This window comes from Sesamum indicum, linkage group LG2 (genome assembly GCF_026168435.1).
Source record: "Sesamum indicum cultivar Baizhima isolate 11 linkage group LG2, ASM2616843v1, whole genome shotgun sequence".
NCBI lineage: Eukaryota > Viridiplantae > Streptophyta > Magnoliopsida > Lamiales > Pedaliaceae > Sesamum > Sesamum indicum.
In genome coordinates, this window is record NC_142658.1 from 14,055,953 (window position 1) to 14,078,157 (window position 22,205).

The 22,205-nt window shown below is 33.2% G+C and overlaps 2 protein-coding genes and 1 non-coding gene across 7 annotated transcripts; all 3 read left to right on the top strand.

Moving 5' to 3' along the window:
• Positions 1-8,503: 8,503 nt before the first annotated feature.
• On the top strand, positions 8,504-8,577 carry TRNAI-AAU (transfer RNA isoleucine (anticodon AAU)). The gene has a single exon. It is a non-coding gene; the product is annotated as a tRNA-Ile (tRNA).
• A 146-nt stretch (positions 8,578-8,723) lies between these two features.
• LOC105155659 (Pentatricopeptide repeat (PPR) superfamily protein) lies at positions 8,724-15,548 on the top strand. 5 transcript variants are annotated; one of them, XM_088877813.1, is made up of 9 exons: positions 8,724-8,880; positions 9,004-9,134; positions 9,791-9,972; positions 10,283-10,673; positions 11,111-11,197; positions 12,686-13,808; positions 14,022-14,180; positions 15,136-15,268; positions 15,386-15,548. In XM_088877813.1, exons 3-6 carry the CDS (start codon positions 9,851-9,853, stop codon positions 13,661-13,663), a joined length of 1,578 nt encoding a protein of 525 aa, XP_088733939.1. In that variant the 5' UTR covers positions 8,724-8,880; positions 9,004-9,134; positions 9,791-9,850; the 3' UTR covers positions 13,664-13,808; positions 14,022-14,180; positions 15,136-15,268; positions 15,386-15,548. The 5 variants fall into 5 exon arrangements, with proteins under 5 accessions (XP_088733939.1, XP_088733941.1, XP_011069872.1 ...); XM_088877815.1 differs by lacking the exon at positions 8,724-8,880 and adding an exon at positions 8,884-8,908; XM_088877817.1 differs by lacking the exon at positions 8,724-8,880 and adding an exon at positions 8,893-8,908 and having other exon boundaries at positions 9,869-9,972.
• Positions 15,549-17,156: 1,608 nt separating this feature from the next.
• On the top strand, positions 17,157-19,417 carry LOC105155660 (PTI1-like tyrosine-protein kinase At3g15890). The gene is made up of 4 exons (XM_011071574.3): positions 17,157-17,360; positions 17,462-17,615; positions 18,084-18,346; positions 18,448-19,417. The coding sequence occupies exons 1-4, from the start codon at positions 17,314-17,316 to the stop codon at positions 19,124-19,126; spliced, it is 1,143 nt and encodes a 380-aa protein (XP_011069876.1). The 5' UTR covers positions 17,157-17,313; the 3' UTR covers positions 19,127-19,417.
• Positions 19,418-22,205: the final 2,788 nt, after the last annotated feature.

Below are 22,205 nucleotides of genomic sequence, written 5' to 3' on the forward strand. Positions count from 1 at the left end.
AATATTTTTGTCTTTTAACTTTCTACAACAGCATTTAACTTGGTCTTGCATTTTTATTTTATTTTTTCGCGATTTCAATTTTTATTTCCTCAGAGCTTACCTTTCTCGCTAGTGGAGTTGAACTCCAGCTAATAAAATAACTAAAATCCCAAAAATTAAAAAATATAGTACCAAAATGCTACTCTAAAAAATTAAAGACTGAAAATCCCGAATGACCTAAATTGCAGGACAAAAAAACGCATTTAATCCCAATAGCATATGTATGTGTGTGTGCAATGGAGTGCGATGACTGTTGTATTTGCATTGCTGGTACAACGAAATAGCTACAAAATTCGTGCTAATATTATTAAGAAAGAAATAGATAATCTTAACTAGGGAATATTATGATTTTTTTTATTAAGGGTTTTATTTTATATATATGGGATACGTACACAAGTGTAAGAAAAGAAGCAGATGCTATATGTGGACGCGTATTTTCTGCTATGTTTTCTTTCTTCTATTAGTCTTTCGGAAGTGACTTGTGAACGTACCCTCAAGAGAACTTGGCATCTTATAAAGCTCATCACTTGTGATTTTTATAGGAATTTGGATAATATGCAATTTTATATAAGTGGTGCATTGGAATATATATATATAATGTGTTATAGTGCTATTCGTACTATGAAAAAACATTAGATTATATTCTTTACATTATAATTATTACAATATCATAATTACGTAAATTAATACGATATATAACCACTAATAGAAATATGATTGTTTGTTAATTAATTACGATATATGCTCAAATGAAAAAGATAGTTCTTAGTACAAATTAACCACAGCTCCACACTGGTCATTAGTTGTTGTTTTTGCAAGTGAGCAAAAACATATTAGCCATAGCTAATTAATATCATGGTAAATATTTTGGCCGTAACTGAAGACCATAGCAAATGTTGATTCATCATGATAAAAGTTCGAGTTCGCATGAATTTTGTTTGCCCATAGTTGATCGTACTGGTTTGCTGCGATTTTTAGGTCGTGGTTATTTATAATATAGCGAAAACTCAATTTTTTATAGTGCACGTGTGGTCATAACAAAATTGATAAGAAAGTTTAAGTTTTGATCAAAATAATTTATCAACATTCGTTTCTTTTACCTATAACTAAAATATTAGTCATAATTTTTAAATACAACTAATTTTTTAACATCAATGCAAAAACAGCAACTAATAATTATTGCACAGCCATAATTAATTAATTAGTATTCATCGTAATTTAATTTTAATTATAGTAATTGATCACAACCAACAACCATATTTTTTTGAGTGACATCAACAACTATACATATATATACATGTATGATAAAGAATTTGTGGTCAATGTTTTAGCTGAAGAAAAGAAAAGAAAAACAAAAAAATGTCATCATCAGCTTTAATTTGTTAGCAAATCTGCTTACACATGAACAGCTCGAAGCACGCATGATTAAGTGCCGATACAGCAACACCCACTGATATACCACATACGGACATATATATATATATATATATATATATATATATAAGGTCAAACATTCCCTCAATAATGCAAATGTCCTGAGAGCAACAATTCAAGCCAGTCCCCACTCCTCATTTACCAATATTTTGACCACATTACAATCTCTGTTAAGGTCTATTCATAATCAAACTGCAAAATTTTTGGTATTACATGCATACGTTTTTAATACATGCGCAATAAAAATACATGTTGAATGGTTTTGTACAGTTTTATAACCCTATTTTATTCGCATTGGAGGAAGAACTCACTATAGTCGGATCCTGGATTATCTTTTATATATGAATCTGATGTGAAAATATCGAATGATGTTGGTCGTGTTATCATAATTTTTTTCGTTTCAAATAATCTGAATGTATTCAAGTTATTTTTGCGGATTAATTAAGAAGGGACAATTGTATTCGCTCTTGCTAAGATTTGGTATAATTACACCTAGATTTTGTATTATTTGAAAAATTAAATATAGTCTTCTTGAAGTTTATTTTTATCTAACAAATAGGTTATAGCCTCCATTAGTTGAAATTCACTGAATTTGCTGATATTAACAAAAAAAGTGATTGAAAATTGATTTTTACCCTCGTCATATAGATTAATGGGTGAAGACGTATTGTAGGTCAATTTTTTTTCTAGCTAAACTATTTTTATACGGTGAAAATATACCTTATCATATAGATTAATGGGTGAAGACGTATAAGGGTAATTTGATTATAAAAAAAATATGTTTAACCGTTAATAAATCAATTGGGGTTAAATATAGATTTTTACCCAATTTTTTTCGTTAATATCAACAAATCTAGTGAATTTTGACTAATAGCGAGACTTAACTGTTATATAGAAGCAAATCTCAATGGTATAACATAATATTTCAAATTATAACGGATCTATGTGTAATTACATTAAAATTTAGGGGAAGAAAATGTAATTATCCATATTAATAAATAGGTTGGGGTTTTCACCTAACCTTGTCTGGGCACAGATTACTTTCACCATAAAAAAAAAAAGAAAATTTAATATTTTCACACTCTATATATATATATATATATATAATTAGCAAATCCAATACTTCAGTTTTTTTTTCTTTTTTTTTTTTTTTTGTGGTGAAGATAGGGCACAAGAACTTGTGGAAGGGCAGTGAAGAATATGGGGGTTTTTGTGTTTTTCAATGATTGCAACCTGCATTATATATTTGGATTGACGTCAGAAAATGATTTGAATTATTTGAATATTATTGAAAGTTGGCAATACTATTATGTAATAATTAATATTACATGTTGGTCCAAAAGTCTTATTAAGTCAGCATAAGGTTTCAATTCTTCTGGCTACAAATTAGCCTCATTGCAACTAACAATTCATTTGGTTCGAGTGAGAGGAAAAGAGAAATAGAAGAGGGAGAGGAAGTAGAAGGGGGAGGAGAAGGGAAAGAATAATAATTTTTCTTTAAATTATTTGATATTATTGGAAGGGGATTAAATCTTGAATATTTTCCTTTGTTTGGTACGAAAAAAACAGATTGAGAAGAAAAGACTAACTCTTATAATTTTATTGAAATACCCTTCTCTTCACTTTGTATCAAAAAATACATAAATTAATATTATACTAATATAATTTTAGTATATCAAAAATTTATAAATCTTATTAATAAAAATATTTATCGAATAAGAATATTTTTTTTATTATAAAATATTTATTAAAATGAGTATTGTTCATTTATTTTAAAATATTTAGTTTAAATAAATAAAAATTACTAACAAGATTATTTACCTGATTGTCGATTTTGATGCAGTAGTTTTTCAACGATTCTATTATTTTTTCTTTAAAATAAGTACCGTATTATCAGCAAGAAGGAGAAAAGAATTGAAGAGAAATTATATATAAGATCTATATGGGTAATAGAGTAGATAAAAGTAGCAACAGTACGTTTTGTCTTTTTGGCCATATACTTCCACTTTTCCGCCCAATTTTAAACGGAAACAAAATTGGACTCAAAGGAGTTTCATATACATCGAGTTTTACTTCATCTCGGTCTCTTCCTCCTAACCAAACACAAAATCATTTTTTATACATCAATTTTTACTTTCACTTCTCTTATTTCTCCATTTTCCAACCAAATCAAACACACTTTAAGCCAAATGCATGCATCCACATATGTTGTATGCCAACATATACTAATGTGCGTACATATGTATATATATATATATAAAGTACATATACTTATCACATCAAAAAAAAAAAAAAAAAAAAACAAGAGATCGACAGATATATTTATGTTTTTTGTATTTGTAATTTCACTACTTCGATAAATACTTTATTTTTTTAAAAATAATTTTCATAAATAATACATACTTTTAATTTTTGAATGATATATATATAAAGTACATATACTCGTCACATAAAAAAAAGAGAGAGAGCGCGATATATGTATATATATATATATATTTATGTTTTTGTATTTATAATTTCTTTTTCTGGATATATACTTTATTTTTTAAAAAATAATGTTCATCAATAATACATATTTTAATGTTTGAATGATTTGATTCTTGTAAAACCCTATAATATGAGTACTTGCGATGAATTTTGAGCATATATAACATATGTCGGGATATATCTTTTCAACTTTGAAGGCTCTTAGCACACAATATTGGGGTTGGTCTATCCCAATTTAATTGTACTAAACCCCAAATATAATTCTAAATTGATGTGGGCTTCAATAATTTCACCGGAAGTGGACTAATTCCATGGAGCCCAACATAGAACCTGAAAGCCATCTTCTTCTAATAATTTTTTTTTTCGAGTTCGAGTCATACGATTATGAGAATTTATATATTTTTTTATAATAGTTATGTATTATTCCAATTTTTTTATTTTTTTTAAGGTACTTGCTAAATCAAGATTATCGACGTATTGAATTAATTTCTGAATTTAGATGTACTAAATGATGTAATGAACTAGATTCTATAAAAATATATATATTGTTTTTTTAATTTAATTTTAGTTATTTCCACAAATTATTACAGCCGAAATACCACATTTACATTCAATAGATGAAATGTGAGTTTATGTTATATACGATTTATTATAATGGTTAACAATAAAAATAAATAAAAAAATAAATTACCAAAGCTGCACAATGATCGACTATTAATTATTGTTTATGAAACAAGACAACTTCAATAGTGTCATAAAATCCCTAAAAATTTCTCTTATATTTTATAAGATGTTTGGCTAATTTAATTTAAAGGGTGTTTGGCTAATAGTTTTTTTTTAAAAAAAAATTAAAAGCTCCTATAGCTTATAAGATCTTTTAGAAATATATAAAATGTCGGATTTTATTTTAGAGATATGTTCCTAAAACGTTTGAAAAACATAAGATGTTAAAACTCATAAATAGTACACATTAATTTAACTAAAAAAAATTAATAAATATTTTTTTTATAAAAATAAAAAATTAATGAATTTATCACCTAAACTTTTGTATCAATATAAGACATTCATGCTAATCGAGCATTAACATAAAAACATAATTGAGATATATATATATATATACACAAATATATATATATATTTTAATTACAATGACTATTATTGGTCATATAATTTACAATGTTTTGAGAATATAATGAATAGCCATCGCTGTTAAGAACAACCGAGATCCAATGAGAATTTCCGGGTAGCTCCTGGTCTTTGACATAAAAAAAGAAGGTTGTAATAAAGAAAGGGCGAGACTGCGCACTCATTTGATCTTGATCCTTGTGGAGTGAAAGTGAGACTGGACTGGATCTGCACGGCCCCCCTAATAATATCCATAAATGACTTATTTTTGGTAATAGATGAACATTCCCATATGTAAATTCGGGTGCATGAGCTAGCTGAATCGAAGAGCGTGAAGGATGCAAACTGAGACGTTTCGGTCCTTCCCTCAGATACTTTTTTTTAAGAGCTAGCATAAGAATTAAAGCAGCCTCCGAAAGAGGCGGCGAGAGCTGATTCGCAGAAGCAGCTCGAAGCTAACATCTTGAGGAGTCAAGCCCGCGTCCGACCATTCCAGACTGCAAGTAATATTCGACCTCGTGTCCGGACTCCAAAAAAAATTTCAAACTATTTGAAAAAAAGAAAAATCTCTTCTACATCAATCACGACTCCTTATTGAGGAAAAAGAACAGGAGGAATAGGAATCCAGTGCAAGCATTGGAGCTCTTGCTGTAATTTATGAGTGGTTGGCGCATCTACTCTTTCAAAACCCAGCTCCTTTTCCTCTCTTTTACAGAAATGAATTCAATATCAGTGTTAGCCTCACTTCCTCTTATAGCGATAGGATTCCTTTTTGCTTCTGGAAGACAGTCTATTTTGGCTCTGAATTGAAAGGTCCGAATAATCAACTCTGCAATCAGTTGTTAGAATCAATAGGTCTTCAAATTGTTCATTTGAAAAAATGGAAATCCTTCTTATTGGATGATCATGATACTTTCCAAAAATCGTCTCAATATGCCCTTTTAGATGAGAGTCAGTAGGCCTAGAAGGCTCCTATGCCAAAAGAGAATGCTCTACATGACTAAAGTCAAGGCTTTTTTCGCCCGAGGGTTCCTTTAGAGAAGAACCACGCTAAATAGATAGAATCCATTTCTACCAATTTCAGCAAAGTAGCGAATGTTTTTAGAAAATATAATATCAATAGAAATTTTATTTTTGCTTAACTACAATAATTTATTATGAAACAGTTAAGAATTTTATCTTGTTGGAATTCCAAAAACTTAGACTCCAAATAAAAATCTCTAAAATTATGCACAAATAAAATAGTCATCACTATTATAGCTAAATTAAAACTTAAATCCATGTAAATTATAATTTCTATTAAAATTTAATGTGCTGCAGATGAAAGAAAAAAACCTTGAAATTCTATAATTGAAATTTAACATTTTCATGCAATTCTCATAGCTATTGAATTACACAATACCATCTCACATGGCATCCAATCAGCACCGACCTGTCTAGCCAACTCGGATTGCGATAATGTGAAGAGTCTCTAGCAGGGTAGGACTCCTATGTCAATAAGATTCTTTATCAATCTAGGACTCTCACCTTAACCAACCTCCACGAAATGCTGGAACCAAGGATATCCCCCTCTTACGAGGACTCTCTTTTATAAATGCAGGTTTTACCTCCTGAAAGGGGAGGATTCTCTCTTTGATTTTTCTAAAACATCCTTCGATTATCATATTCCAGTGATTAAAATCACTATTCATTACGTAAGCGTTCTTATTTATTCTATTTATCTCGAATTAATCAATGATTTGGGCGTCGGAGTGGTAACGGTTTTTTTGCAGGTTGTCTCTTCAAGATTTCAACTCATTTTGATTCGGGAACTTATTCCAGCCCAAGGTAGTATGACCTGTGCGTCCCTCACATGCATCAATTGATGTCGTCTGTCGAAAATCACAAAGCTAAAATTGTGAGTAACAATGAAAGCCCTTGCCAATGCCCCGAGTAAGCAAAAATCTGTGGAGGCGTCTAGCAACGACCAGGCTCTACAGGTCTTTTTGGGGACCTCCTTGGCTCCTACAACTGAAACATCGCTCCCAGCACCCCCTAGACTTGCAGATCCCGTGGCGGATCCCCCACGATACAGTACACCTTGGATATCTCCTCAGTGGAATTGTCCCCAACCCTCTTGGAGACCATTAAGCAAATAATTGTTGCCGCATCCAGGATAACTGGCAACTTTAGCCCCTGTTTGGGCAGCAACCCTTCTGATATAGGTGCACTTGAAGAAGTCGATCCAGCCCCACCTGCCCCTGCACCAATTGTAACTGAAGCTTTGGACACACTGATGCAATCCCAGTCGGGGGACGTCCCTCCTCAATCGCTTGCCCTGCTAAAGTGCGCGCAGAAAGGACTTCAAAATGTTCAGTATCAGGTAATGAGAGCACCATCTGAGGAGTAGTAGAGTATCCCTTTTACTGAAGGGGTGATGGCAGATGAATTATTCCCCCAATTGTAAGTCTCTGGCTATAATGGAGTGTGATGGAACTACGGATCCCCAAGAACACCTCTCTCCCTTCAAAAACGTTGTACTTTTGCATCGACATACGGATAGGATCAAATAATGAGTTTTTGTCACCACCTTCGCCAGGCAGCCCAATAGTAGTTTAACCAATTACCCTCAGGCACAATAGGAAATTTTCAAGAGTTTCACTCCCTTTTCTTACACCAATTGTCCAGGAATTTCAAGAAGATGGAATTAAGCCTTTTTTTCTATAAGTCAGAAGGAAGGGGAATTCTTGAAGGAGTATCTACAACAATATGTATATACTATGTGTGCAGTTTGGCAAGTAGCATAACTCCTTAATAAATGAATAAAAAAGATACGACCTTGATATCAAATCAGGCTGCTATTCAGAAACCTGAACAATCCATGATTTAGTATTCTTAAATTGCATTGCCCCATCTTAAGAATCGTCCTTGCTTAGGACAATGTATGTGCATGCCATTGGTTCTCTACTTCTCCATGATTAAAACCCTCGAAACAATTCAGGCTAATTCTTAAATGTAGTTGCAGAATTTGCGTATTAATATCCGTCATCCACCGCTTCAAACTTGTTACATCAAAATTTAATACTAGAATTAAAAAATAAATTAAATTATTCGATGGACTTGAGATTAATTTTTAAAAATTTATTTCAATTCAATTTGGTCAACATAATAAATCAAGTTTGCACATAATTTCATATCGAGAGCACTGAAATCCAGTTCGAGCATGACTCCGTTAGTGAAAAAGAGATAAAATATATTTAAAATGACTTGAGTTACTTGATTTAGACTTATTTTCTGTTCAATTGGAATTCATTTAAATTTGATTTTTTAAGATATAATTAAATGTAAATAATATTTTAAAAATGTGGGGAATACTTGAACAAGTTTGATTATTGATATTTTATAGAATTAGCTTACAAATTCATGGGCCTTCGTCAATGGCCTATTAGCTCAGTTGGTTAGAGCGTCGTGCTAATAACGCGAAGGTCGCAGGTTCGAGACCTGCATGGGCCATCATTGTTTAATTTTATATTTTCTTTTGATTTTGGCCTACAAAATATGTATTTAAGTTTTGATCCATGGAAAATATTAAATGTCATTTAGTTTATTCTAATGAAGTTTCAAAAATTCATTAATAAATTTTCCAACAAAATTAATTGATATATTTTCTTTCTTGAGCTTGTTTTAATCCAATTAAACCTGTTCTAATTTACTTTATTATATATACACAATTAACTTAATCCTATTAAATGAATCGAGATCAAGAAGTATTCACTACTTTAAATAATATTCTACAGCGACGAGTGCGGCTTCCAGGTAATCCTCCTTTCTCTGTTGACACACGGTTGCTTCTATTTTTTCTACTGCTGGTTATGTCGCTTCTATTTTTTCTTCGACTGTTAGCTGAAGTGGTGTAATCGGATTCTTTATTGTGCTTAGGCTGGCAGAGTAAATCATTGTAGTGATGCACTACTCCATTGTTAGCTGAAGAAAAGAAAGAAGAAAGCAATCTCTAGCCTCTCTCTTGCGGCGGCTCCGACGCCTTCGACACAACTTTTTTCCGACGTCAGGTAATATTTCTTCTTCGTTATCTTTTTTACATTTGTAGAAGAAGTTTGAATGGTTTGAAGGTGTTTGTTGAAATGCCTCATTGAACACCTCTATGTTCTTCTCATCAGAATAGTCATTTTTTTGCTGAAAATATGTTGAAAAACGAACAATTTGGCTGATTCACAACTCTGCCTTGGGCCGTGATAGCATATTTGTATTGGTTTTAAGAAATCTAAGCCAGGTTCTTTTTTGATTCATCTATCAGTATTTTTGTATGTGACTTGGTTTCTGTAGTCTATTGACTGTGGTGAGGAGCAGTAGTTTCTATATATGCTTCGTTTGCTTTGTGATTGCAAACTAGTTCTGATAGATAGCTTCTTGTTGAACATAGTGTAGTTTGGTTATGTGTTTTCTTTATACATTTGCTTATGGGGGTGTTAAACTGTTAATAATTATGTTTGTTAATGTAGAAATGTACTCATCATGTCTTTTCACTTGTTTCTTTTTTATTTGGTGATCAGCATTTCTCACTTCATTTTGATGTCAAGTCCTTGATGTTATAGCGAATGTGCCTTACTAATAAGAAACCATAGCAAAGTGATATTGTTTGTAGATAGTGTAAAGTATGTGGATTCTATACCAAACAACATCACTAATGAAATTCTTCTACTTGCAGGTTAATCAATTGGTTCAAGCCGTATTTTTTCAATTTTTTCAGGTTAATTAATTTTTTCAAATGGGATTCTCTGCTCAGATCGCCCCTTTCAGGGCTTCCGCGTCTTGCCCGACGTATTTCCGGTTTTGCCGCTCCTGTAGGGTGTTTTACTCATTTTCTTCTTTGAGCAGAGTCTCATCCTGGTTCGGCTTCTTTCTAATTCACTCAGTTTAGGCTGTTCTTGAGGTGTTATATTTTTTTCTTCACTTGCCCATCTGTTGTGTATGTGGAGTTTGCTAATAGTTTCTTGCTTCTTGAGCATAAACTCGGTGGGTTTTTCTTTTGCTTCAAAATTTGTATATTGTTAGGAAATACAGGGGCTCGGGGCTTGGGAATGGGTAGTATTCTTTTGTTATCCTGGAAAGATGGAATCTTGCTGCAATGTCTTTGGTTGTATACTACTTAATCAGCCGTACTGCTGTATTTTTACATTCTGCGTGTACCATTTCTCAGGTTGGAAGATAGAGTGGCCCAGAGTGCACATGGTCTCCTATCTGAAAGGACTCTCAGTTCCGACTTACTTGAGTTAAACCAAAGATCAAGTTACAGTACATTTCAGCAAAATGAAAGCCAAATGCTTTATAGACCAAGAAACAATTTTGCATCTTCTCAGTGGGAGCAGCCTTTGGTTTATAGAAAGGTGAAAAGGAGAGAAGAAGATAACAGAGAAGTTTCTTATGGACTACATCCTCCTGGACATTCTGCTGAAGACTGGGGTAGAGCTACCAAAGAATGTAAACAGAACAAGAGACTATTTGCTCGTCGAAATAATGAATCTACAGATGTTAAAACAATCACAGAAGAAGATGTTGCAGAAAAAGCCAAGTCTGGGATAAGAAACATAGTAAGATATTCTTAAAACGGGCAAAGCTTAGAAGTTGCATGGTTCATAAAAAGTTTCACTAGTTTTAACAACTATGATTCAGGACTTCATTAACATGGAAAAGTTGTCTATCTCTCAGTGCATGTAGCTTTGCATTTACTTTGTCTCACCATCTGTGTTCTGCTTCTGAACTTTAAACTTAAGATTGACATGAGATATTGTTGGTTTAAGTGTTGATTCTGCTTGCTCTATTGCTGTATATTTCTCATGCTTCTTTGTATTTCATTGCCACAGATTACACCTTAATCTGATTGCTTCAGAACCTGTTACCTTTCAGTCCTGAATCTTAGACATACCTTTCTCTAACTTTGGTTTATGTATGGACAAGGGTGTATTATTAGGATGGAGGACGACAGAGTTCTAATATTTTTAACCTTGTATTTCATTTTCTAACTCAGGGCTATCACATGAATGGGAGAATCCATTGTTCTCTGAATATTAACACTGAAACCAGATGGCTGTCTGCAAGAAGACCTAATTTGCAGGTCCATCTATCTGTTATTTTCCAGTATTACTTATAGTCTTTATGTGTGCTCTGAACAAATCAGCATGGAACTCCAACTGCATATGAATGAAGCCACTTAATTATCCCAGTTCCTTGGAATCGAATTTTCACGGACTAGGTACTTTCTCATTGAACTCCACTTTGCAAAAACAATTTTAATTCTTCAAAATGTCACAGAGGAGTGCAGAGATAAATCTATTGCTGATTACCAGTGAGAGCGAATAAATTTGATGCCCATGTCTTTTATCCAATGCAGTTTGAGGAGGAAGGAGGTGTCAAGAGATCTTTCCCCTCTGAGACTTGGTAGTTGTTTGGAATTTCAATCTAGTTCTCTTAATTAATAAATTCAACAGTCCTTACAAGGTTTCTAAAGTCTAAACCTATCCTTTCATTATTGGTCACTACATTACCGGAGAAATCTGCTACCGGAGTAAAATTTTTTGAAAATAAAGGCAAGTGAATACAAGATCATAAGCTTTCCAGTACATGATGCATTGTGAAGATTAAGTTTGACAACAGTAAAGATGGGAAAGCAGCTGATAACTTTCTTAATTCGAACCCATGGTTTTACTTATGTTCCATCTTTGTTATAATTTAAATGATAAGCTTGAATACCTACTTGATCTGAAGTAAGTGAGACTAAACAAATCTTTTCATCTTTCTCATGCCTATATATCTCTTTAGGAATTTTTTTGTAGTTGTTGTAAGCCCGAGGTTTTGTTAATCTTTTGGTGTTGAAGCTCTAAACCGAACCAGTTGAATCGATACATAAAATCTTAGGACGCAGGACAACTTAAAACTTGTTGGAATGGGTTGGAGACATGGGTCCCAAAAGCACATTGCCCTCTCTGTTCTACACTGAGACCAGCATAGAGAACGCATGAAGTATACAGGAGTTGATAGAAAGTTTAAAGCCAAAGCAGATAAGTAGAGGTGGAGACATGGAGTTTCATACTAGTTGGGTTGGTTCCTAAGATTTTGTGAGGTAGGTTGAAATAGGTTGGATATTATAGGATTGTTGATACAAACGGATTTGAGTGCATTTATTTTTTAGCTAACCAAATAATGTCAAAAACATAATGTTATAATAATTTTCTTCTATTTCTTACAAATCCCAATACTACCATCTCTAAAATTACAAGAGTAAGCAAAAATGTTCTTGAAAGAAAAGCTTCTAAAAAAGATGAAAATCGTCATACAGCCCTTAAGGGTGAAATAAATGTGTCAATGTAAAATGATTAATTCCCTACTATTCTGCATATATGAAAATTTTGCCTCTTAATGGCAATGCTGAAGTGGGAAATTGCAAAAATATCTCTGAAGAGACAAAATGAAACGTTGTTCATCTTATAATCCTAATTGGGCGATCAATTTTGTTGCCTGAACTTCTATGTTTCTTTCAAGATTATTGACTTGTTCTCCAATGAATGGCTTTTGCTTGCTCTTTCATACTTGTGTTTTTCTTTAGGTTTCGTTGCTTCATTCTTCCTCTCCAGAAAGAGATGAAAGATCTCTTGAAGAATCCATACAGGCAGCAGTTGAAGCCAAGACATACCAACAAATACCTGAGCTCCTCAATGCCTCTAGAGATTCTTGCCAAACTCCAAATCCATTTTCATTTCTCTCTATGTTCTCAGAAAGCCATCAGGTGCGTGTAGTTGATGAAATTCTACAGTCTTTTATCCTTATTCGGCCCCGTTCACGACTAGGTGTGGCTTATTCCTGTCTCCTTACTTACACTCTTGAGAGCCGGAATCCTCTCCCACTGGCGCTGGCCATCATACAACGCATGCTCCGTTCTGGCTGTCTTCCTGTCCCACAGACTCATCTCTTGCTTTCCAAGGCGTGGGTTGAGGGCCGACAGAGATCTCGGAGTGTTTCGAGTATCCTAAACGAAATGCATTCAATAGGATATTCTCCCGACTGTGGGACTTGCAATTATCTTATTGTTTCACTTTGCAAAGTTAATAAGTTTGACGAAGCTGTTAAGGTCTTGCGGGAAATGGGTGGGGGATGTTGCATTCCAGATTTGGACAGTTATGGTACATTGATCAGTGAAATGGCTGAGCTTAGAAGGACTGGTGACATTGTAGAGATGGTGAAAGAAATGGTCAGTAGGCATGGATTGAATCCAAGGAAGGAAACAATTGTGAAAGTAGTGAATGCAATGCGGGCTAATAGAGACATATGGAGAGCAGTTGACATGATTGAGTTTCTAGAAAGAAAAAATGTGCATATTGGATTTGAGGGCTATGAGTTGGCTCTTGAGGGTTGCTTAGAGGGTCGACAATTTGTTTTGGCAGGAAAGTTTGCTATAAGAATGACTGAAAGAGGGTTTATACCATACATAAGAGTGAGGCAAAGAGTGGTTGAGGGATTGGTTTGGATTGGTGAATCTGAGTTTTCCTCCATCGTCAGACAAAAATTTGCAGAACTGAAATCTTAGCTTCTTGAATTTGATTTATGTAATTTACATCAAGGTAGAAAATTCTGTCATTCACATTCCTGCCATGCGTTCCCGTAAGCAACTGGCCGAACTTGATTGGTTCATGATGATATTTGGAGGGACTTGTATCAGAATCAACTGACAGGTATTGTTTTTCCATGCTTGTTCAAGAAAATGGTTATACCTTTGTTGGGGGAAATGTTGAATTACTTGAAAGCAGTCTTAATTGACTTTGTGAAATCAAATTTGAAGAGTTTACCGCATGTTGTCAAGTCCATCTTTATTTTTTTTACTAAAGTATTTCTTGACAAGTGTCTATAATGGAACAATTCTTTGTTTCCTCTTTCCCCTTTTGCAGAAAGGGAACAAATTCAAGATACAAGATAAATGCTGGCCTCGCCATCTATTTTCATTTTCAAAGTAATTTACATGCTCACCATCTCGCTAGCTTGTCTTTTCAACCGTATTATTGACGATTTCCGGATCAAGAAACTCGCAAACAAATAGGCACCTCAAGGTAAGTATTTAATAAAACCTTCATATAAAATTTCTGTGTTTTATATTTTTTACTTAACAAAGGTATATATTGCTTTGTTTCTAAGGAATATGTATATATTCTCTAATGCTTAATCAGTTATTGTGCTATAATGGTTGATTATGTATCATATTGATGCCTTTTCCATCTAAAGCATTTCTACGTAAGGTTTCCTATAATTTTTCAAATACTTAGTTCATTATTATAATTTCTAAAATTGAACGCATTGCGCCATGCCTTTTCCTTTTAAAACATTGTTCTTAGCCAAGTGTGATTGCTGACATTTTGATTTTTATAGATCACATCATAAATGAGATAATGAAAGTATTGTGTAACCAAGCTTGCGTATTCCACTTAGATGCTATCCAAATAATTAAATCTCATAAGCCTATAGTAACATATCTTAAATAGAGCTTTTTACTTTTTGTTGGGAAAAATAACGTATGATATGTTTTATTATGCAATGAATCAGCAAAGTTCACTAAGGCTTGAGTTTTTTCTTTTTTCTTTTTTGAAAACAAACAAGCTAAATAATATATCAGCTGGTAGTACAAGTTTTGTTACAGAATTTAGTCACAACCCGGGACTAAGGAAACTTTTTCCAAAAACCACGAACATTCATCAAATACTTCATTAAGATTTCCAGCTGCTGCTTCTTGAGTCGTGAAGTCATCAACTTGGTTGGATTTCAAGATGTCCTGACAGCACCGAGACTGTGATGGTCCTTCATCATGTTGCTGAGATTTATGATTCATGAATATGGAATTAGTTTGGATTTTAAAATTTAAGATGTCATGATCCTTTGCAAATTATAGTCCACTCCGTAGTTCTTTTGTATTTAGATTATTCAGTCCGGTAATGATTATAATGGAAGCTTTGTGATTTGGAGGTTTTCGCTGGAATAGAAATTCATTTCTTGTTTTTCCACATTTGCCAGAGTGCATGGATAGCGGCGAGTTGCGCTCTATGTCGGCCCTCCGTGACTGTGTAATATGATGTGTAGATTTGCCTGCTTGGGAATGGTGGCATCAACTTGATGATTCTAATGGGGGAGTAAAAGCGCCATTCATGTAGGATGTGCTCTAAATTCTCAGGCTTATTTTGATAGTGTTCATTGGAGACAATCCTTTTCTTCTCAAGATTTACTAAGGTATTCAGGCTGTTTTTGTGATGGTTTTGCCTTGCAGAATTAATATGCAGTTATAAGTCTGAAGTGGACTGAAGGACTCTCCAATTTCATATACGGAAGTAATCTTTGGAGCCCGATCAAATTATGTAATCTTTAGACGGAGATATGAAAATATCCATTTTGTTCTTGTTATGCTAAAGACAGCACAATATTCCAAGTTATTATGCTGGTGTCCTTGCAGTAAAAGTTAAAAGGATGAATAGCAATTTACGCTCTTGTGATATTAAAAATAAGTAAATTATTTTTTATTAAAAAAAAATAGCAATTTATTCTTCTTGTATTTTTTAATATGAAGTAATTTATCTCCTTGTTTAATGAGGTAAAATGTTTCATTTTAAAAAATTTAGGAAGGTAAATTACTGTAATTTTTAATTAATTTATTAAATAATATTTTATTATATAAACAATATAATAATTATTATATAAGATAATATTTTATTATTAATAAATATATATAATATTATATATATTAGATGTGAAAGAAGGGCAAAAAAAATACAAAAAGAAAAAAAAGTACTTTCATAGCCAATTTGCAATGAAAGCGCGTGTGGCCCAACTTCTGTATGGAAGGATTTTTTGAACATTATTTTATATCATAGGAATGTAAGTGATACTTTAATTTTCATAGGGTTTTTTTAAACATATTTATTATCACAGGTATGTCCCTGAATTACATGATAGAAGTCATACTACATAATTATATTAATATTTTAATAAATTGAGCAACTGTGCAATACATTAATTTGATAAATATATCAATACAACATAATGAAATAAATTACAATAAATTCATATAAAATTAGATAAATACCCACACATCTAATGTAATTCAAACCAATAACCTTAAACTTATTTATGGGGCGTCAGTTTTAACCACTAAATTAAGATATTATTAATGAAATTAGTGTTATTTTAGTGAATGAGAAAATTTGGCTTGTTGTACTTAATTAACCTTTGATATTTTCTGATGATGTAATTGATCGCATCTATCAAAGAAAAAAAAATTACCTCAATTTTCTTATATATCCAAGTAATTATATATAAGAAAAAAAAAATAGCATTATCTCCACTTAATCAAGTTGGGATTAATCCTAACGAATATGTTTTCTCTCGTAAATATATATATATATATATAAAGGTTTCCATATTGACTATATATTGCATTAATTTTGATAAACGTTCATCACTTTTTTAAACTTATACGCCCAATGAATTTTAATATGTCCTACTATATTTTAAATTAAATCTCAATTATTAAAACATTCTTAAAATGAACGTATATATTTGCCAATGAGGCCTAATTCAGTTGGCGAAGTTGAAACCTCATGATTTTGGAGGTAACGATTTCGAATTCCGCCATATGCATGGAATGTTGTTTACTGCATAGTAAGAGTGTTGTCTACTGCATGGTAGGGGGTTTGTTTACTGTAATAGTAGGTGTTGTTAGGTAGAATATGATTAATTTAATAATTTTTGTTAGATTTTAGTATCGATATAAATAATTATAATTGTAATTGATTTATCATGATTAAAAAAAAAAAAAAGTGAATGTAAATATTTAAAATTGTGTCTATGTTTGACGCTACATGATTAAAATTGGTGGCGATGCCCAATTCTCAAATCGAACGGCTGAATTTGCAATCCACGTGAACATCTTTAAAGCCAAATGGCGCCACAGGTGTAAACATGGACTTCAGACTTTGTCAAGTATATTTTTATTCCCTGATTTCTATAATATTGATAATATGTTATCAGTCCTAGTTCTTACAATTAGCATGACATCAGTTACATTACCAGCCGGCTGAGGACGGCAGTGTCACCGTTGAAGATGACAAACATTTGCTTTAAAGACCATCAATCGTCCTCCTCGCACCATAACCCTAACTGAAAAATTAACTCCAAAACAAAATCCCAGTTTCTCAAATTATGGGATCATCATTCAGTTGCTGTGGCTCTGAAAAAGTTGAAGAAGGGTATGCAAACTATTCATGAAGTGCTTTGTCTTACGAAACAACACATTTAGCAGAAATTTATGTTGTGTTTCTATGTTTCTTTTCGTCTGATCTTTCCTTAGGTTGACGTCGGGGGGCGAAAACAACAGTGCTTCATGGAGAATTTTCACGTACAAAGAGCTGCACACGGCCACGAACGGATTCAGTGAGGATTACAAGCTTGGTGAAGGAGGTTTTGGAAGTGTGTATTGGGGCAAAACGTCTGATGGTCTTCAGGTAAGGAATCTTGCTCCCTTGTTATTATCGCGGTTGATATTTCAATTATATATAATATAGGTAGGTGTTATTTCATGTGCGATTGTAACTTTTAAGAAATACAATGGGAAGTGTCGTCGTACCCGATGTATGCATATATCTGAAAAATATATAATAGGTATCATCCAATATTCTCTAACAAGAGGGTTTCATCCTAAAACTGATCGCAAGCTGCAAACTTTGCCATATTTTTTTTATTCATCTAAAATTTGACAATAAGCAACAAACATATATGTCTGTCTCAAGAGCTGTGGAGAACCATCGCAATATTTTACCGTTGCAAATACCTGTTGCAAGTATATTTCTGAGCCTATACTTTTATCTATGGTTTTAGTTCAAATGTTTTCCAATAAATTGGCTCAGAATTTAGGATGAGTGTTGAAAAATTGGAATTTTGAACTGGTGAGTAAATTTTTGCTTGTAATGCAGATTGCGGTGAAGAAATTGAAGTCCATGAACTCCAAGGCTGAGATGGAGTTTGCTGTGGAAGTAGAGGTACTGGGAAGGGTGAGGCACAAGAACCTGCTAGGCCTGAGAGGCTATTGTGCCGGGAGTGATCAACGTCTCATCGTCTATGATTACATGCCTAATCTCAGCTTGCTTTCCCATTTACATGGCCAATTTGCTGGTGAAGTTCAGCTTGATTGGAAGAAAAGAATGAAGATTGCTCTTGGATCTGCTGAGGGCTTACTGTAAGAATGTCAATTGTTTCAACTATATATATGTATTTACCATCGGCAAATTGGAAGTGTATTTTTCAAGAACTCTGAGTTAACATATCAGTAATACACAGGTATTTGCACCATGAGGTAACACCCCATATAATCCATAGAGACATTAAAGCAAGCAACGTGCTTCTAGACTCCAACTTTGAGCCCTTAGTGGCTGATTTCGGGTTTGCCAAGCTGATCCCGGAAGGCGTTAGCCACATGACGACCCGTGTAAAGGGCACGCTGGGATATCTAGCACCCGAGTACGCTATGTGGGGAAAAGTCTCCGAGAGTTGCGATGTCTACAGCTTTGGAATTCTCTTGCTAGAAATCATCACAGGTAGGAAGCCCATCGAGAAGCTCCCTGGTGGCATCAAGAGGACAATAACAGAATGGGCCGAGCCACACATCACTAGAGGGAGGTTTAAGGACCTTGTGGACCCAAAACTTCGTGGGAACTTTGATGAGAATCAGTTGATACGGACCATTAACGCTGCTGCGTTGTGTGTCCAAAACGAGCCGGATAAGAGGCCGACAATGAGGGAGGTGGTGGCCCTTCTCAAGGGACAAGATGGTAATGCCAAAGGGACTAATATGAGGATCAAAAGTGTCAAGTATGGTGAAGATTTGATGGCCCTTGATCAGGAAAGTGATGAGGAGAATCATGGTGGTGAGGATGAGAGTAGTATGTATGGTGTGTTTGGTGCTTTGGAGGCACATAAGATCCAAAATCCTTACAAACGTTATGCGGACAGGAGATAAGTGAGAATGCATGTATAAGAGTTCTAATTACTTGTGTTTTTCTCTTGTTTATGTATACTTGGTTTGATTATACGAGGAAAGTTTAATTCAATTTGGGTTTGGTTGAATTTGAACCAATTATACTGTAAGTGTAATATACTTATTGTGTGGTTTGTATACAGTTCAAAAAGTGACTAATCATATGGCAAGTGTATCACACTTATTATGTTATTGATTTGATTCGACCAAACCTAATTTGATAAAGAATTTTCTGATTATAGAATGTAAAGACAGTTATTATGGCAAGGTATGGTGGTCAATGTTAGCATAATTGCACAATCTACCCCTGAGTTTTAGTATATTCCACAAAAAGTCCTCCATTTCGGATAATTATACTAATGTTCCTTGCTGTCATAGTTTACATATCTTTCTCGCAAAGAAACCATTTGTAAGGAAATTGCTAAGTAACGATGACTGTAGGAGTACAATATAATCAGATACTTTTTGTAATATACGTAAATCTCAAGGATGTCAATGTAATTTTCTATTAATTGTTTGATTCTTTTTTCCCATTTTCTTGGATTGAACAAATATGTATGTTCGATTACAGTTCTAATATCAGTTGAGTGATTCTGTAAACCAATTCGTAAGCTTCATAACATGTAAATATGGATCGAGAAACAACCAAAACTTGGTGCCGATTTGCATAAAGAAAAACAGGGACCAGCCGACGGCCGGAGAACCGACCCACTAGGCGTGGCCAACCCATGTATTCCTGGGTTACTGAGGTGAGATGATCTCAGGTTTTAATTCCTAGAATTGGCACAGTCCACTCTGAGGTGAGACTGAGCTGGATCCCCCCCCCCCCCTCCGACTAGATCTACCAGGCATTTTTTTGTCCTGGGTCCGGTTGGGACAGCTCAGCCAATAAGACATAGAGTTTAAAAGTAAATTAAACTACTCGATATTCGGATAAAATCGATTGGCAAAAATCCATTCATGTTCGATTTATTAAATTTAACAAATCAAACTTGAACAAAACTTTTTCTTCGATAAACTTTCAAACTCGACTTAAACTCAATTCGATTAATGAAAAAAATAAAAAAACATATTCTCAAAAATATCAAATTATTTCAGTTCCATTCATATTTAATCCAATTAAGAAGCTCGTCTAAGCACAATTAGATTAATAAACAAATTAAGTTTAAATAAAATTTAATAACAATTTAAATAATAATTTATTTCACTCGAACAGAATATTTAATTTTTGGGCGGGTATTTTGGTTAATGGGCTATTTCCTTCAAATAAGACCCACCCAGGTTTATATCAACGTATACGGGGATGTGCCCTGATAATGAATCTAATAGTAATTTATATCTTTTCACAAGCATAAATTATGTATTTCATAGCACTAGAAAAAAAAAATACTATTAATTATAATATTAGTGGCTATATTAGAAAATTATAATTAATGATTATTATTAATTACAGTTAAATAAAATCGATGAAAAAAGTTAATTTTTCCACCATAAAAAGAATATTTGTCGCAGCTAAGAGCTATGGTCAAAATATTTATCATGGCTTTTAGTCATGTCAAATATTTTCGCCACTTTTGAAAAAATCACGACCAACAACCATCGTGTGATCCACATCAATAACTATTTACTATAACTATTTTTTATTAGTCATGATAATTAATCTTAATTAAATGTTATAATTCTTCTAGTACAACTACCCTCGTATTATAGTAAAATTGTGCAAAATTCTTTTATGTTTATTTTATAATCTAAAAACCCCTATATTTTTAGAACCTTCGCACGAAACCCCATTTCGTCAAAAGCTAATCACCCGTGTTCGGGTAGTGCGAAATGGCTTAATTTTTTTCTTTTTTACTATATATGTGTTGATATATTATTTATTCATGTTATTTGTTATAAGATATATTTATTATTTATTTCTTCTCATATTATGTGTATATTATATATTCCAGAGCTATTAAAATATAGGCCTTTCAGCTTTTAAAAAATTAAGATCTAACAATTGTCAAAAGTTGATTATATCATATGATGCTACGTGTGTTCAAGAGAGATCCAATAACTATTAAAATAAAGATATTATATAAAGGATAAAACGGTCGGTGCATAACATTTATAAAAACTTCAGGGTTTAATCTTATGCTATATCTTTCGGGTTTAAGGTAATATATATTTTAGTAATATTATAAATGAGTAAATTATTTTTTTATAAAAAAATTATAGTAATTTATCCCCTTGTATTTTTTAAAATGATGAAATTTATCTCCATATCTAAGAAAGTAAATTGCTTCATTTTAAAAAAATATAGGGGGTAAATTGCTATATTTTTAAAAATATAGGGAGATAAATTATTTTTTTTTTATTAAGTGATAATTTGCTCATTTATAATATTAAAAAAAATTGCTTGTACTTTTCCTTATATCTTTCACATAATGATAATTTTCATAAATTTTGAATAATAGGTGTCGTATGCAATTATCCCCACCTATTATTCAAGGCCGTGTTTACTTTGTTGCACTCTGTATCTTCCCTCCAGATTCATTTTGGATTGTTAGTTGGATTGTGCCAAATGGGATGGAGTGCTTAACTGTTTATTTCCTCGGATAAAATTCGGATTGTATCCTTAAAATTCTGTTTACCTGCATGGATTAAACCGACAATTTATTAGTACTATTACCTTTTTGCCCCCTTCAATTTGAGAAATTACAGTACGCAGATGCCCCCCGCCCCCCTCTTCGTCTTTTTTCTTCCCTCTCTTTCCCCCATTTCTGCTTTAACATCGTTCTGCCGCGAAAAGGGAGCCTTCCTCCTACCCGTTCCAATCGACGACTTCAACCACCGTATTCGCGGTAAGTTAACCTTATCCAAACATTCTCTGCAAGCATGAACGTCATATGTGTATCGATTGTAATCTTTACCCGACCCCTTATCTCGATTTTTAGGGTTTCTGAATTTTCGTATTCCTTTCTTGCAGTCGGCGACTTCCGTGGATTCCTAACCATTTCCAAACATATTCCCAAAGGTAATTGCTACTCTTTATTCATTTTGTTTACCCGCCTTTATG

Bases quoted from the DNA above. Each gene is read 5' to 3' on its own strand.
- LOC105155659 (XM_088877813.1), top strand. From the start codon at position 9,851: ATGGGATTCTCTGCTCAGATCGCCCCTTTCAGGGCTTCCGCGTCTTGC. The intron at 10,674-11,110 runs GTAAGATATTCT...TTTCTAACTCAG, and splicing joins AGTCTGGGATAAGAAACATA to GGCTATCACATGAATGGGAG. The intron at 11,198-12,685 runs GTCCATCTATCT...GTTTTTCTTTAG, and splicing joins CAAGAAGACCTAATTTGCAG to GTTTCGTTGCTTCATTCTTC.
- LOC105155660 (XM_011071574.3), top strand. From the start codon at position 17,314: ATGGGATCATCATTCAGTTGCTGTGGCTCTGAAAAAGTTGAAGAAGG. The intron at 17,616-18,083 runs GTAAGGAATCTT...CTTGTAATGCAG, and splicing joins AAACGTCTGATGGTCTTCAG to ATTGCGGTGAAGAAATTGAA. The intron at 18,347-18,447 runs GTAAGAATGTCA...AGTAATACACAG, and splicing joins GGATCTGCTGAGGGCTTACT to GTATTTGCACCATGAGGTAA.